The 19,434-nt window shown below is 30.4% G+C and overlaps 1 protein-coding gene across 1 annotated transcript; it reads right to left on the bottom strand.

Moving 5' to 3' along the window:
* Positions 1-308: 308 nt before the first annotated feature.
* MS3_00001411 (uncharacterized protein) lies at positions 309-16,783 on the bottom strand (the record flags this gene model as incomplete). Its single annotated transcript, XM_012940253.3, has 2 exons — positions 309-678; positions 16,567-16,783. 2 exons carry the CDS (start codon positions 16,781-16,783, stop codon positions 578-580), a joined length of 318 nt encoding a protein of 105 aa, XP_012795707.2. The 3' UTR covers positions 309-577.
* Positions 16,784-19,434: the final 2,651 nt, after the last annotated feature.

Below are 19,434 nucleotides of genomic sequence, written 5' to 3'. Positions count from 1 at the left end.
TATAAAATAATTTACAACTAATATACTAATGAGAACGTTAGTTAAAAGTATGTGAGGTTTCCATATTACATTGTATTTTACTTAAGTGGTTTATTCACAAGTTTAAGTATATTCTTAAAATTAGTAACCGATCATTTGACAGTGTATCAGGTTTTATGAATGTTATATTTATTCATGTTTAAAATGGTATGAATGATGAGTAATCCAATATTAAGTAGCCTATATGAACTTTTAATGGTAAATAGTTCACAATGAAAAGTAGTTCATTTGAGCTACAAAAATCTCTAAATTATGAAGTTGTAATAGGCATGCTTAACACAGAAATCGATATACAATACTATTATGCATCCATATCTTTAAATAATCTTTTAGAAAGAAAATAAATCAAAGCTTAACAAACTAAAAATTCTCATATCTAATATATAGAAATCGACCCTGATTATATAGGTCTCAAGAACTATCATATAAAGTGAATCAAATACCAAATGAATAATCGTTTTATTTCCTTTATCATAACATTCACAATTAATTGAACATAAAGTTTAATTTAGTTCTATTCTTGATTCTATTAACCTTATTATCCAAATCGTAAAGGAGAAATCGGCAGTTTGTTCATAGATGCTTCCTCTTCTTGTAACATATGATTTAAATAACGTGCCAGTTCTTCTCGTGAGTAAACTAAATTAAATTAGAATATAAGAAAACACATTAAAAGTAATTCACAATAGTGCAGTGCATAGAGTATACAAAAGATATAAATGGAAGCAATGAATCATATTTGGTCATCTAAACTCATATTTAGACGTACAGAAACCTGTTTAGAAAAGAGAAATATCTTGCTAAGTAAATCGTAGTGATGAAATATAATTCGTAATGCTGACTCAAATCTTCTACTTGGTGTGAATAGTAGAGTTTGATAAACCAGTATATGGTAGATTATCATCAAAATAAAAGATATTTATGTGGATTTCATAACAGCTTGCATGACTCAACAACAAGCTTGAAAAGCATAGTGAAAGCTGTAGATTTTTCCACACAACAATACAGTTACTAACATTATTACTAAGCTGTCACAATGAAATAGCGCTAGTTAGGTTTATTTATATGAATTGATAGTCAGCCGTTTTCAGATTCTTATTCTCATATCACCGTACTGTTTGCATGGATGAGTGATGTCAGTATGAATTTTGAGATGCTTAAAGAATATAAATGAACCATATTAAGTATAAATTATTTCTGAAATCTCACCCAAATTGCTTCATCTTTAAAGTATAAACGTAGACATGTTGAAGCAGATGACTAAATATAACAAATGATCCCCATAGAATCTTTCAGAGTTTGTTTTTGGTAATAATCTTGAGTCTTTAAGGCTGAATAGTTTAAGTAAACTGGTAAAATAAGTAGTCATACAAATTTTTGTTTTCAAACTTCCTGTCTGACTAAGGTACCCTTAGAGTGACTCATAAAATGGCATCAGAAGTATTGCTCAAAAGATTTTCAACTAAGACAGTAACATTTAGAATTATTAACAAGAGAACATGTAACATATGCTCACAACAACTAAAATGACCATTGACAACATTCTCACAAAACGCTGTCGAAGATAAGCATTCTTGCAATCAATCATGCAAGCAAACATATTTTTCTCTTCAGTGATATCCATAAAATCGCTCAACGTGGAGTATTCTGGCTACAGATTGTTTCACTTTATATGATTATACATTTCGATTATTACTTTCATTAAGTTTATAACAATAGCGTAAAACCATTTGTGAATTTGTAGTAGTAATCCTTATAAATGAACGAAACCTTAACCCTACTTTACTGTGCTCATTTACGATGTTCCTGTCCTTAATAATAATTAATTTTTAGATACTTGAGATGCTTTTTAGAATTCACCCCTTCTACGCTTTATTTTAATATTCACAAACCATGAGGTCCTGAAAAGTGTTTTGCCCTATTGAATAATGAAAACATTTACTTATGTGTCTTTGAGACCAAACTGTGTGACTTATCTGTCAATCATATTTTGGTTTCATACGGATTACTAAACAATAGTCTAGGCTGATGGACTATTTTTAGTTCATCAAATTAGCTACTCAATCAACTCTTCATGTATAGATTCAAGTAGTTCTGCATTCTAGGAAAACTTCATTTAATGACTTTATTACCTAAAAAATATCTACCTTTACTTCAAAATTTTATTTGAGCTTAACGCATTTTTTCCTCTCTGTATTTTTTTATATGTGGTTTGTGAACTTGATAACTTACTTTGCTTACATCTCTTATCCCTCGTGGAGGAGCATAAGCAGACCACCAGCATTGTTCATTCAACTCTGTCCTGAGCAATCCTTACCAGTTGTTTCCAGTTCCTATTCATCCTTTTCATGTCTCCTTCCAATTCCTGAAGTAATGTGTTCCTTAATCTTCCTCTTTTCCCTTTCCCTTCAAGATCTCAAGATAGCGCTTGCCTCGTGATGAAGTTTGATATTTTCGGCAATTTATTAATTAGTCTGTTCACTATTATTTCTCTAACAGAATGTATTCTCATTCATGATACATATAACTATCCTAAGTTGAGTTTAAAGTCAGCTTATAATCCTTACCAACATTCCTTTAAAACATTAACAACTCCGTTATTTTTTCTGCATAATAGTACCCAATGTTACGGTTAAAAATTTACTCCTGAGTTACTTCATTTTTAGTGAACTTGACAAAGTTGAGTTGACAGCCACTTTTGTGTATCCACTTAGAGAATCATTGACAAGTACACACCTAATCATACTTTACATTTTCCGTTGATTTACAATTATATGAGTATATATATATCATATATTTTATATCCTTAATGTATTAATAACGTACAAATGCTTTTCTATATTAACATGAACAGAACAGGAACAATAGTTTAATTAATAAGTTGTCGCTACTATATGATTCAATGGCTTGAAAGACTTTAAGGTAGATGTCTTAAAATAGTTATCAAAAATACTTGTGCAAAAGCACTAAATATTACACTAAATTGTTATTAATAAAATCGTGTAATAATGAAGTTTATGGAAGACTACAAGCAGGTAAGCACATCGTGCAGACGATATACTGTGAGAAGCTGTGAATAAATTGTTGGATTTCTCTTGATGTAATAACTTTTTATTTTCTTTATTTGAGAAGAAAAATAGGAAATGAATTATCGGTTAATGCTATTTGTGGTTAGTAGTAAATTTTAAGAGGAGCGCTTTATCCTACTTGAATTAGATCAAATACAACATTCAGATGTACCTGAAGTTATTGTCTGTATATGCATAATGAAGAATATTCATTGAAAGAATTCGTTAATCTCAGTACTATAGGTTCATTTTAAAAAATTTCCAAACTTATATAATTTCAATGAGTACTGCAGAACTACTGATTATTCACAGTTATACTATAGCAACTATCCTATAAACAATTTCAATTATGGTTAATTTTGGTTAAGCCCTTTTATTAACTTAACAGACAATGTTATTTGAACAGTAACAATTCGCATATTTCTTTGTACTATTTCGATCACTAGATCATATGACAGACTCTAGCTAAAATGTTGATTGCTTAAATATCACCCGATGATTCATCTTCCTCCCCATGCATGTATGTACTCAAATCCCATTATTAGTCCTTGCTTTGCCTTGCTGCATCCTTGTGCAATTTGACTATAAATTTACCTATGTATTTGCTTACATATACTTATTCGCTTCTCCGCTTCAAATTCGCTCGATGTGCTTATAGCTTTGTGATCGGCGCTGTCCCCTAACTAACTGTAGTTGTCGCTTCTCATTACCTTTTGATTTGAATCACCGTTGAGATTTATATTATAACGGTGATTGGGGTGAATAAATAACGAAGCAAAGTCACTACAATTCCGTATTAATTGACCAAACAAAAAATGTGATATTTCACTGACATAATATAAAACTGTATAACACAGTAAACATTTAATATACCGTATTTTTTTTTAAATTATCTTTTTTAAAATGTTTATTTTCCTGATAAGATCTCTTACATAAAGCAACTGTCAAACAACAAATCCGTTCATATTAAGATTCACTGAAAAAAAATATCCGTGATGAGGCTAATTCAAATTTGGTAAATTAAGGAAGTAACAAATAAATATTTAACATGTAAACTAAATCAGTAAAACTGAATCAGAATTTGTTATGAAATTATCGACGAAATTTTGCAAACATTGTGAATTGGGTTTTGTTTTCAACTGAGTAGAATCATTTGATTTATTGAAATTCCTGATTGAATTCTTTTCAAACGAATGATAAAACTTAAATGAATATTATAATTTTTGTCAACATACGACTGAGAAGTGTTAACGTTTGGAGAAAACATTAATAATGAAATTCCCATCTTTTATTGAATGTAGTCAATATACAATTTTAAAAATATGCTTCATTTTTCCAACATGATCATATGTCACATCAAGCTACATAACATCCAGATTAAAATTTTATACTCACAAAACGTTTTTATTTATTGCTAATAACATTTCGCACAAAAACATTCTAGAAATGTTTACTCATATATAAATTGTATGAAACATTTGATTCTTATAACTAGATGGGTGGACACATACCCTATATTCATTAGTTAAAATTTCGGATTCAGGAACCAATTGGTAGCATTGTGAAAATCATACTTTTTTCTTCAACCACAGTCAATTACTCATGACTAAGTCCACTTAACAAAAAGAGTATTGTTTCAATTGTTTTTTTAGTATAAGGTTATCGAGATTGTTAAGTCTCAATTGATATCATGAATGAATGTATGTTAGACCACCATTGAAAATCTGGAAGCAATGGACAGTCATTTCGTCTTAGTGTGAGATTCCACAGCAGTGCAAATCCACGATCCCGGTTTTCAGTGGTGGTCTAACATTCGTCCACTCAACAATCTCGATAACCGTATACTGATAATTAACATTTGATCGCTAGGGACTGGCTTCAATATAAGTTTCCTGGAATTTTTTTTCGTCAGATGGTTGACTACTGATATTGGGTACGGTGTTAATTTCAATGATTACATAAAATTATTTGTGAAAAATGATCTATAGTGTTCAGTATTGTTTTTGGATTTTAGAATGTTATAATCGATTTAATTGATCATTTGATTTAGCTCCAAATATTTCGTTTCGAACCCTCAAAGATGTACGAAACTACGTTATGGGATATCGATCAAAGTGTTTTATGTAAACAAAAGGGTCCCTTTCAGTTGCTACGTTATTATTAACAGGATGTTGTGAGTTCTTACTTTGAACACATTAAAAAGAAGCAGTTACTGACATTCTGAATACCAATGGTATCGGGACTAGTATGCATTCCACCTTTTGTTACAACCAAATTACACAATTTACATGCAACAGTGGCTTAATCCATCATATTATACCACTGTTGCGTGTTTTACACACTTCGAAAAGGAATCTTCAAAAACGTACTTGACAGTTTAATGGTGATCAGTGGAGCTAATCCGTGTCGGGTAGAAACAGGTGTCTACCTCAGTGCAATGGAAGATGGTCACTCAATTTCGTGGATTGGTTGAGGTTAGACATTAATACCATTGGATGCCGGCTCAGTGGTCCAGTAGGTTAAGAGTTCGCGCTCGAGACTGAAGGCCCTGGGTTCGAATCCTGCAAGCGGTATCGTGGATCTGCACTGCTGAGGAGTCCCACAATAGGACGAGACGGCCGTCCAGTGCTTCCAGGTTTTTAATGGTGGTCTAATATCAATCGGTTCATGATCTCAATCAAAAATGTTTAATGGTAATTAGATTTACTTTTTTAATCTAGCACGAAACTTGAATTCACCATCTCCATCCTGATTGGCTAGTGGTTTGTTCATAATTCAACTGACAGTATGTATTTGTTATAGATACTTTATTATGACTTTTCAGCATTCATCTCAATAAACTACAAAATTAAGTTAAAATTATTTACAATTAAAAGACCAGAAATAAATATTTAGCTTAACAGCTGATCTAGTTCGAAGAAAAATTCCAATTTCTACTACTTATTGGGCAATTGTTGAGTATGATATATCAATGTCATGTTTCGGTTTTTTTAACATAATATCAATTTACAATGGAAAAGCTACATATGCATGTATATCTGGTAGGTAAACAGTAATATTACCACTCAATTTTCACAGAAAAAAATATTTCCGTTGGGATAGTTGTTTAAACCTCAATGATATTATTTTTATCCTATTTCTGACTTGTTCTAAAATAAGAGAACAGGGACCACCTTCATATGGATTATAAAATAAACAACCATGTCTTTCGTGGCAGAAATATACAGTTTGATCAAGAAAGTTTTGAAACTCGGTAAGCGAGACATATCTCATTGTTCAGTTGATGTAGGAATATATTAATAAACCATGGAGATTATTAGATACTCCTTTATAAAAAGATACGACTTGACGGCTGTTGTAAACGTTTTGATTCCTAGATGAATATAACCATAGAATCATGGGATTGATTAATTGGAACTATATCACACCTACATTATCTCAGTTAATGGAGAATTGCATTTTTAATGTGTGGCGACCTGGTACAAGCTGCTTCTTCAAAGATGCAAATTAGCATAATTTTACTTGTATAGAGTTTTGATTAAATTAATATGGGTTGTAATAGTACATCGAACAAAAATTCCATTAATATTTAATAGTGACAAACAAATCTTGTTGTGCTAACATTTTGTCATCCAGGTCAAATTTGATTTTGTCGATATGTTATTGGGTGTGAAAAATGTGATTTTTGTCATATGAACGAATAATTTACTTTGTCTACACATTTAATGTGTGGCTATGACAAATTTAAATTCGTTTATTTAGAATAATTATCTAGGCTATTTGGATTATCAAACTCTACTTTTTATCTAGAGCATGATGAACTGTTAATACCTGAAATGCTCAATTTACACAATTTTCTTTGAATTAATGAATGGCTGCCCCGTCCTAGTATGGGACTTCTCATCAGTGCGCACCCGTGTTCCTGCATGCGGGATCCGAACCCAGAACATTCGATCTCGCGCGCAAATCCTTAACACCTAAACCACTAAGTCAGCATCCAGCAGTATTAATATCTAACTACAATCGGTTCATGATCTTGAGCGACCCTTCATTCATTGTCTGAGGTGGATAACTGTCCATTGGTCACGGTTTCTCATTAGAACTCAGAGGAATCTATCTTGGAGCTAGTCATTAGTGAGCACATTATTGTTATTATTATCAGAATAGGGGTCTGTGGAGATTATGGTATTGTACAGTTGAATTCATCAGTCGAGTTCCATGTGCGGGATCGTGGATGAGCACTTCTGAGGAGACTCATACTAGGACGAGGCGGTCATCCATTGATTTCGGGTTTCCAGTGATGGTCTAGCTTAGATCAACTAGTAAATTCAAGGGTTACAATAATACAATCTCCAAAATTCTCATATTTAATTCTATAAAACTTTAGAAAATATTCGAGCGGTAAACATTGTTCAAATAATTCATAAAATGTTATATAATCGATTGCAGTTTTCGTAATCATGTGTATACGTGTATGTCATCAAGTAACTTATTTATTTCAAATAAGGCATTATCTATCACGGACAATCTTAATAACAGTAATAAATAATAATAGTATCGAACGATAAAAACTAATTACGGCATATTTTTAGTACTTCCAATAAACCTTAATGTCTGTGTTATTGACCCTCAATAAATAGTTGTTTTTATTATTGTATGGTATAATAACAAGTTTATTTAAATAATAGGACAAATACAGAAAAATGATGTTTCATGGTGGACTAGTTTAATGATGGTGTATAGATTATTATTACTTAAACTATTCATTTTGTACATGAACAACATAAAAGCAGTTTTGTTATCACAATCGATATGATATTGTTTATTCAAAAAAGAACATTCTAAATTGAAACGTTGAAGCAATAAACTAGTATTGTTTAACATTGCTTCATGACTTGTATAAGTGGATTATATGGTTATTTAATAACATCTCTCGATTTCATTATAGTTTGTAATAGTTCATTTATGTCATTTCTGAAAGTATTCTTATTCAGATTACTGAATTCCCTCTATGATAGTATACTATATTTATTTAAATTGATTCATTTATACCGTGTTAAAGATATTTAACAGTATGGATCACTGTTCTAAAACATCAACATAATAGAATGAAGACGAATTCACCGAAATTCATTGTTTACACTGTAGTTATAAACTATCGATGTTAAGTCATCAGTAAGATATAAATTGTTATATGCTTTGAAAATGAAGACATAGTATCCTATAAACTAAAAGATGACATGTAATTGATAATTTTGAAAATAATAAAACTGAACAGAATAAAAGCTATTTATTAAATAACCATGACAGAATATCATTTATTCAGATATTTACTAAATTATCCTGATGAAAACAATAGAAACACCGAAAATTTTAAAAACTGCATTCTCATGTGAAAAAAAGGAAAGTGAATAGAGAATTTAACGACAATCAAAATATATGTTCTGAAGAGAAGTTTGCACTTGACCATTGTATTAACTTCTACAAGCTTCAGGTGAAATTTAGAAAGTACTCTTAAACCACCAATAAAAAGGTTTAGATGTTCTATAAAACTTATCGTGTAAAGTGGAAGACGTTCTTCTACTCTGTTGTCTTTCTTTGTTCCCCTGAAATTCACCTTTTAATTCATATCTACCTGAAAACCAGTAGACAAACTTAATGGCTATTAATTAATATCTCACTGGGTTGCTGAATGTTGCATAATAGAACTTTTCGTAATTTTGCCTTTGAATAATTTCTCCACCAATAATCTCTGAATTGATTTTAATATTGTACACAAAATACCATAGTGTCAATGGTCTGCCTTTCACAAACATAATTCTCTAAATTTACGAAAACTCTTCAAATATTCTATAATAATCTCACAATCCATCCCAAAGGACTCCTGTCTCCAAATAATTTCTATCTCACCCACCTATGTTCTTTTTAATTCCATCTTCAAATGACATATATGCTAATTCCCAACTATTCTGAGTATTTCTTTTATTGATTTATATTTCTTCATACTATATCGTACCTTAATAATCTGTGTTAATACGAAGAGGGTTTTAAACAGACTAAGAGGAACCATATAATTAAAATGAATGAATTTTGAATTAGACTTTTATATATCACTTCAATAATATTATAACTTTCCAAATTACCATCGACATACCTGGTTCATCGTCTGCTTGCTGTTATCTGCATTTATAATTTGTTATACTCGATAAATTGAGCCAAACATAATTAAGTACTAGCTACTACTAAATATAACTTCCTTTCATTCTGAAGACTAATAATTTATCACTGAAATTTTATGTTTGTGTGGCATGACTATGAAGAATTGTTGTTTACATGTAAAAAGTTTGGTATTCTTTCATGAATGATTAGAATTCGAACAGTAGGATAATGTAAAACGTTCTTAGTGGAAATTATGATTATTATTATTATCAGCTTTATTCAATATTATATTTTTGGTACAATATAGAATTCTCAGCGTAAAGTATTTCAACAAGTTTCCGTTTCTTTCTTCTTGGTCGGTCCTGGCGATAAATAATGAGTGATCGCCAGTTAGATGTTAGCAGTTCACTAAATGAACATCTGAATAATGTGCATTCTTTCCGTTGTATATTGCCAGCAACCACATAGCCTCTTATTGAGTTTTTTGTAACTTTGACAACGAAAGGTTGTACACTTTTCAGAAACGCAGCAGAATAGGTTATGCGATTAATAAACATAGTGATATATTAAAACAAACAAAAACAGATAACTTGTTGAAATATCTAGATGGCAGGAACAGGTAGCCCAGATGATCAAGCAGGCCGCCCTTGCCAAAACCCATATAATCCACTGATCCTGTTTAATTTAATGAAAAATATTGTTCCCTGTTTAAATTATCTATGCCACAATTTTATGTGTGCTGTAACAAACTAGAGTTCTTCCAAAATGTGTGTTAGTACTAATATGTTATCATCTGACAATATATATTTTCAAATATATGAACTTTATATTCTTTTAAGTTTATATTATTTGTATGCAGGGAATTAAATTACACATGATATAACTAATAATCATAGAGATAATACGAGCTTTTAGATAATTCTTGGTATTATTTCATTTGAAACTGTTATAACATGTAGTGTTTGGCCGAAACGTATGCAGATATAAATCATTCGCTAATTAATTAGTACAATTAGAATGTGAAATGCCCAAGTTATCGTGTTGTAAGAATATTTATTAAAAGGCTTAAAATTTCAAATAAATCTCTATTTTGTACGAATATTCGTCAATATTAGAACAAACAGTTTGACAAAAATTAAGCGCCAAGTATAGAAAAGTCATTATATATGAAAATTATGTTTGAAATAATCTCAGCGATCAAAATTTAAATAAGTCCACCATAATTATTACCCTGAAGAAGTTCAAACAAGCTCGCTGGACGAAACGTTGGAATTATACTAAATTTCAATCGCTGAGATTATTTCAAATATAATTTTCACATATAATAATAATCTCATTTTATATTTTAATTTCTTAACATTCTGATCTAGAACAGTTATTTAAAAAGAATAATCATTTTAGTGGAAATAATAGAACAACCCATTTATAGTGTGACGTAGCCAAAAAGAAAGACTAATCCTATCAGGAAGGTCATATTGTTATCTGAAACGATCAGTAATTAGTGTAAGATTATAATTTTGATATTGATGACCAGTGGTCAGTTCATTTTATAAGTACATCATATTTACGTCTTTTATTTCAATCCTATCATAATATAATGATACATATAATAATACAGTTTATATTATACCTTATTAAATAAATAAGATTGTAATAACACGCATTATGTTCTAAAAAGTTCATTTATAATCATATTGTTTTGGTAAGATCCAAATCCATTCATAAATTCAACATAATTTATATGATATTCTAGAGGATATTAAAAGGATTACTTTCATTGTTGAATTCTTGATTTCATATTTATTAAAATATATTGAGAAAGACATCAATTGTATGGCTGTATTTATAATACAAAACCAAAAAATTTATTTACTAATGTGAAGGTCATTACTGATGGAGTTTATCATCAAATAAGACGATAACATTCTATTTGACTGGGTCATATTATTATACCCCAATTTTACTGCCTTACATTATTTGAGTTAATGGATGTACAAAATGAAAGCTTAAGTTGATGAATATTTTGAAAATCAGTGAATTAGAGAAAAATTATGAGACCGCTTAGATTTAGCATACCACTATATAAGAAATAATATTCGATAACTGTTCTGATAGGATAAATAGTTTAGAATAAACGCTGTCCTAGTGATATATATATATATATATATATTTAACAGACAATGTGTAACTCCATCTCGTTAATGAATAAGCATAAAATGTACAAAGAATTCTTATACAAATAAATTCTTTGTTTAACGACTAAATGATTTGATTTGTTTTATACTCCTTAATAATTTATCCTCAAAATACCGGTAGTTTACCTTACTTTCATCAAGTAAATAATAGTAAGAAATAAACTTTACAATGATATATGTAGTTCTTTCTTAAAGATAATTTGTCAAACAATTAGAAAGGTTGCAACAGTTTTCAATATATGTAATATATACAGGTATGTTGGCCAAAATTCATGGAATGTGTTCATACCAGAAGATTAAATAGTATCTGAACCGTATATGTAGATAAATATTCACTCAATAGAAAAAACACTCAAACATTGTTGTCACTCTTACTGTATAATAGTATTTCTTTATAAGATAAATTAGGATAATATGTTTATCATGAATAAAGTATTTGGTTTTTTCAAATAAGTTTTTCTATCGTATGTTGTTGATAAGTTTTCAGTTGAAGTATATCTGAAATAACTAGTTTGTCGCAGATTAGGAGCATAGGGTAGCTTGTTTTTCCTGTGGTTATTTTGATGACTTCCCTATCTTTGTGTTTATATGCGAAAATTAATTACTATTCTTTGTCTTGTACTAAACAATAATGAATAAAAACCGAAATATTTAAAAATTATATATGAAGCCAAGAGGAACGGCGTTGATGACATATCTGACATTGTATCAGTCACAGACGAATGACAACACGTCAAATTATTATCATGTTATTAGATTAAAAGCAGCAACTGAGCTACAGTTGATAGTACCGGTAAAAAAAACATTGCAATATTTTATACTATCATTGCATTTTTTCCATCATTAGTTACATTGATCTCAGTTTTAATCATCCACTGATTCACTCATTGTAAAACATTGTTCACAAGTTCAACGGCTTTGTAAGAATTTAAATCCATGTTTTTTATTCCTAAGTAAAGTGTACGATTTTTGAGATAGTACACTGCAAAAACGGAGTAAAGCATTAAAACAACGAAAATGCTCTATTCTGAGCAATTTTCTATACATCACCTTCTATAAAATTTTAAATTTTAAATAAAAATTGAGTATTCGCATTTCAAATTAACAAAAATCTTTTTTATAGTTGAATTTGCGAGTCGATCTAAGCCAGACTACCACTGAAAACCTGTAATCACTGGAGGGTTGTTTCGTCTCAGCAGCACACATCCACGATCTCGCGCGCTAATGCTTAACACCTAGACCACTGAGTCAGCATCCAACAGTATTAATGTCCAACTACAATCGGTCTATGATCTTGAGCGACCCTTCATTCATTGTCTGAGGTGGATAACTGTTTCATACCCGACACGGAATGGACTCCAGTGATCACAGCTTCTCACTAGGACACCAGGAAATCTATTTTAAAGCTAGTTACTGGTAAGCACATGATTATTATCCATACTGATAAAAATCTTTGTGTTTGTACGTGTATGTGTGAAAGAGAAACAGTATGCAACCTACTTTAAGTGGTTTGAAGAGGTAGCATCATAAATTGTATTACTGATGACGTATATTAACCAGATAAATAAAATCATAGAAATCCACAACAAATGACCCCAACTACAAATTTATTCATCACAAACACACAAAATATTTATGTTTATCAAAAAATATGTTGTTTTATTTGAAACAAGTAATTCTAGAAGTCATATGAAATAATTATTTATCAGTACTAGGTTGTGAAGATCATGATCCGATCAATGTTAGACTGCCATTGAAAACCTGGAACCACTAGATGGACTGTCGAAATTCTACAGAAAAGTCGCGACCAGTGGAGTTCAACACCATGTCTGGTGTGAAGCAGTAACCATTTAAAGTCAGTGGAATATAGTCGTACAATGTCGTGGATTAGTTGGAGTTATACAATAACGCAGTTGGATGTTGGCTCAGTAATCTAGAAAGTAAGCGTTTGCGTGTGAGCCCGTAGGTCCCGAGTTCGAGTCGCGCGTGGAGATGGTCATCGAGTACTTTCGAGAAGATGCGTACCAGGATGAAAAGGGCTTCTAGTGCTTCTAAGTTTACAATGGTGATCTAACATTGTTCGTTTCACGAACTCAATAAAAGTAACTGTTTTCTATAATATGAAAAAATATTTTCTTGATGGCGTATGATTACTTGTCAGACCATAGTTTTACTAAGAGTTTTTACTTTAACATATCTTCTTAAAATAAAAAGAGAATATTTACAAACCGTTTGCAGCAGTGCAGGCTAGTAATGGGTTTTAAATTAGAACCAGATATCAATCCAGACTCTCTCGATTCCTATTGTTTCTCCTAGTGACGTCAGTTTGTGATTGAAACAGTCGTTAAAATTTACACAAGCATTCCAAGAAAACCAGAATTTGTTCAGGGTAAATTCAGAACTTTGTCTACTATTGTTACTTTTCTCATTAACACTGTTATCAGCCAACAACGATTATTTTCAACGGTCGTCTAACTCATATTAATTGATGATCTTAACAACATTCAGTGATCCCCGCAAACCCCCATAATGATCGTGTATAACTTTCAGTTGAGTATTATTTAGTTCTAGATACCTGAAGTTATTTTTCTAACACAAATCTTTAAGTAATTTAGTCTTTTAACATATTATAAACATTTTTCTCCTCGATTTCGATTTTACAGTAAATAATCTTATTTCACAATTTAATTTCAACAGAAGAAACTGAAACTGTCCCGTAAAATGCACTTTGAAATCAACCAAGAATTAAAAAAATACCAAAGTAAATTGTGAAAACCGATGATTTTAGGTTCATTGTTTATAGCGTTATCCTGCTAAAACTTATGGATGTTCACCGTGACATGAGTTGTGAAGGATAGTTTATCGTTATTCATACGTTCATACGTAAGGCTAGATGTTCAGTATACATCGAAAATATTTCAAATAATATGAATCATTTAATATAAATAAAACAAACCATTGAACACGAAAACGAAGTGTAAATAAGAATGAGAATATTTGATTAGATGACGTAAAAATACTATATAAGATAATACAATGAGAAAATGAAGTTTATTAGAACCATTCAGTGTATTAGCGCAATACATTTCGAACAGTCTGAAGAAACCTATACCTGTTAAGGCATTTACATATAAATAAAATTTAAGTCAACTAGACAAATTGTCAAGCAAAAATAAACAGTAAGCACGCTATAAATTACATCACTCTGGATAATAAACCAATAATACCGGAAAAGATATGGGGTGATTGAATCAAAATGTCTGCAAAAAAGAAATAAAGTGACACAAAAGAGATGACAAACACAGTACGTTCAAAAACGAGGTGTAATTAAACTATTCAAACCCTGGTAACATTGACTCATTATCCAGAGTAGTGTAATTCACATCCTTTCTTCTTTACTATCTTTGTTTTCCTCATCTTCCGATTAGTCTATTTTGACCTTTGTTTTTTGTCCTATTTGAATATTACACAAGCGTTTTACCAATTTATACCAGTTTCACACCATTCTCAGTTTTCCCAGAGTTTATGAAAAATCGTTTTTTTAACGAATAAAATGCCTTATTTTGTTACATATTATCTTTAGAGATTTGTTAATCGGGTTATCTGGAAATAGTTTGTTCAAAAGTAAAAGAAAAAGGTGTTTAAGAAAAAAAATCAACGTCTGACTACGATTCTGTACTATGCAAGTTATAGTATACTAGCCTTCAGTAACAAAAGTCAGGGGGTAACTCAGCTTTGATGATTGATTTCTAAACGCAATTAAGAAGAAGACATTTACATATAATTTGCGCTAAATGAAGCTGAGTAATGAATTTTAATATTTTGAAAAGTTACCAGCTTTATAGGTATTGCTCGTATCTTAATGGTACAAACATTGAACATACTATCACGACTTCCTCCCAGCTACCTGAAAAAATTTATGACCTCCACGAATTAATTGTGATGTAAAGTTAGTTAGTTTCATTATCACACCTTACAATATATTAGTAGAGATAGATACGCTCTAAGAAATAAATATGTAGTAAGATGATATGTATTTTCAATTTTCATTCAGTATGACTGCCACATAAGATTAACTAATGTCAGTTAGGATAACGTTGCATGGAAGCTGACTGTCATGCATATATTGTTTATAGTTTCTGATAATCACATTATTATTTATTACAAATGCAAATATCTAACAAAAATCCAAAACGTCAACTTTATTCAATATATTTGACAGTATTCAATGTAATTAGTATTTAATGGTAAAGTTAACATTAGATCATACTAAAATATCTCATAAACAATAAAGTCTTCAACCTTTTTAAAACGTTTGGTTTTCTTGAATTTCATCAAGACCCACTACATAACAACAATAATTTTTTTTATGATTCCTTTAATTTACCAATATTTAGCAACTGACCTATCTTTGGAACGAATCATATCTAAGTGATTTGTGTCCAGATAAATGACATTTTCATTTTTAAAATCAAGAAAAGCTTTGTAGTTTGATTTTAATTACCAGAGATGATAATACTTGAAATTATTATAAGTTTATTATTATATAGTTATTAGATTTTGACAACAATCGCATGGATAACGGTTCTCTGCTTATTTATGTAGAAAAACTCATTACAGATATTTTTCTCCGTCAACAAACAAGTAATCTATAGTTTTCAGTTAACAATTATACTAATCTTCATGCAAAAGATTTAGGTAACTAACCAAAAAGTATTTATTTCAGTAGATTCTCGTCCAATTTTCACTGTATTTATTATTAATACTGTAATGAAACGAAAAATTTCATGAAACGAATTACAAACCATATTAATAACAGATAATACATTAAAGAAAAACAAATTAAACCTTTTCATGGATAAGTCATTATATGTGAAAATTATATTTGAAATAATCTCATCGATTGAAATTTAGTATAATTCCAACATTTCGTTCAGCTCATTTGTCTAGACTTCTTCAGTGTATAAATACTTGGCGCCCTATTTCTGTCAAACTATTCATTCTAATCTTGATGAGTATTTTGGTATAAATTACTTTTCATAGGTATTTTTTATAGGTAAAAAAAACAAAAAGAAGAAACATTATTTCTCTAAACATGAACTTACATGATCTTGTTTGACGTGGATAATATTTTAATTCACTCACATTTGTTAAATAATCAATTAAATCATGATCAAAATTATATTTCACTGGTAAATAATATGCTTCACATGAATTTAAAACAAACATAGACAATAATGATATAAGTGATGATGGTGATAAACAAAGAATCAATATAAATTTAATAACCATTCGGTTACTATTATTATTATTGTGAAACATTTGATTAAATATTTTTTTTCACTTTCAAAAAAAAATATTTTTTTTCGTTTTTCGTTTATTCAACTAAATAAGATAAACACATATGACATTAATTAGACTAAGGACAATTGAATGATAGATAGTATACACATTAGATAATTATACATGAAATCTCAATAAATTTATAAATTAGATTATTAAAAAATAATTGAGAGTTGACAAAATTTGTGTGTAGTTTTCTTCTTTTTTGATTGGTTAAAACTGTCGAAAAAAATGTTTGTAAGCATAGCAATAATAATAATAATAATAATGATAGAAGAAGAAAGAGGAGCAAATAAACAATACCGAAAATGACTATTGAATACTATGAATTGATAAGAAATTATTTTATAGAATGATAAACACACACATACCCCCCATACACCAATTATTCCAAGATAACTATTGTATTTATTATATTAACGATGAAATAGGTGGAAGTTTTGCAAGAATTTCCTCTTAGGAAATACAATTAATGAAAACAATGTTTCTTGATAGAATGTTTAACTTATTATCATAGAATAATTTCTATTAGTTTAATCCTGTGAATGATAGATAATAAAATACAATGCCCCCAAATGCCCTGGTACGACCGAGAGTGGGGAGAATTCGCTCTCCCTCTCGAAATGCTCTCACATGGCCACGCGTACATAGTCTCTTCCAGGGAAGTCCTACTCACTGCCTTCTCGTGGCGGGGGTGTCGTTTACGAAATTGAGAGGACGAAAGGCGAATGTCCGGCGCTTTAACCGGATTCCAAACTAATGGTGCACATAGGCTCCAGTATCCTGAGGGAACAAATGTAGTATGAACCAATCTTGGTCACCGGCTTCCATGGGACTGCATCTCCTTACGATACTCCACTATCTTGTGGATCAGACCTTCAGGTCGAAGGCTTGGGGAGTGGCCCCTTAAGAATACCACCTGCTTCGGTTCCAGCACCCGGACAGTATCACAGCCCACACACATATCGAATGAGATTTGTGTGGCGCATATGTATTTGGTGCCTCGTTGTACCAATATCTATGTGTTAAAATAAATAAATAAATAAAATACAATACATTTGATAAATGATTCCTAATGTCAAATGGATGACTTTTTTGAAAAAAAAACGTTGTTCACTGTTTTAGAGCATTTTTTACCTGAATAAAAAAAACTTTTTTGAAACTTAAATCTCATTTTAGACGTTTTGTGAATTATTTCATGCTTATATAATGAGATACAATAAAACAATTCAGTTATAGTAGTTTGTTGAGATTCAGTATTACAACTGATCAGTCTCTCTTTCTGTATTAAAATCTTGTACTGATTCCCCCTAATATAGCATCATCTTATTATATTTGGTATATGGTTAGAATTAGAATCCAAAATACACTTTTCCTACTATCCAGCATATCCGAACTAATTGAACCTATTATTTAAGTGGATAATCCATTAGTGGAATGCAGATACAATTAGATCAAAAGTTCCGAATAAGTCGAAACGGACATCCTAGTATCCACTGATAACCGCAAATCAACTATACCAAGGACGATATATTTTATTTGTTTGCTTTTGATTCTTATACACATAAATAAGATTATTCTTTCAGCTGACTGTCAGCAACCATCCAAAATTGTTATCTAAGCAACATGCTTTTTAAAAAGAAGTTTGCAAGTAACTCTTGAAAAAACGTATATGGTGATAAATAAATAAGTCAAATGTTGCCATAACAGTATTTCTTTATGAGACGTTAGTTGGTTAGAGGTAGATGAACGGCAACCCTACTTGACTTAGTTTTCGTTTTAGTTAACATTCTTTGATAAGGCATGCACTGCGTTTAGAGGCAGCTAATGATTCCTTTAAGATTAGAACCTGTGTCATCTATCTTCATAGTCTGAAACGTCGTCAATCATATAGTCGGACCAATTAAAAACTAGACAGAAATCACACTGATCAGTACTCACCAATCAACTAACTGTAGATTTTAGAATGATTGTGATAAAACTATACACTGGACAGTAAAAACAGGTCGATTCAAGAAAACTTAGCTTTACGCTTTGCATCATTTCATTGTCATTTGCTTTGAAGTCTGTGAACCTCCAAAATTCAGTAAACTTAAGTTATGTACAAACACGTTTTCAGTATGTACATCTGTTAGCAATCACACTCTAAAACTATGTCCCATTACGTTATGTAAATAGTTGGTTTGCTGAAAACATTTTGTTAAGTCAACGGTTTACTGTAATCCTAAATTTATATGAATAAGGTTAGATCTCTACTATTTTTCTGAATAACAAGTCAATCCTTACATTTCATTTCATATAATTCTTTCGAGAATAAAGAAGAGAATCATTCGATTTAAGCCTTAAACTTTACTTGTCGATTTAGTTATTTGTCTAAACAAATGTCACATGCATCACATTCACCCCTAACGAGACTTGGTGCAACTGCAACGTCCACCGAATTCAGTATAATATATGATTATTTTTAATGACAACAATAATAAATCAAAATCAGTTATTCAGTTACAACAATATCATATATTGAAATAGAGTTCGTAAATGTTAATTATTCAAATTCACTTGTTTATGATATATGACAACTATGATTTTCATCAAAAATATTATGAATATCTTTGAATCTAATTTCATGT

Source organism: Schistosoma haematobium, chromosome 1 (assembly GCF_000699445.3).
Source record: "Schistosoma haematobium chromosome 1, whole genome shotgun sequence".
NCBI lineage: Eukaryota > Metazoa > Platyhelminthes > Trematoda > Strigeidida > Schistosomatidae > Schistosoma > Schistosoma haematobium.
This window is presented reverse-complemented; position numbering and strand designations above follow the sequence as displayed.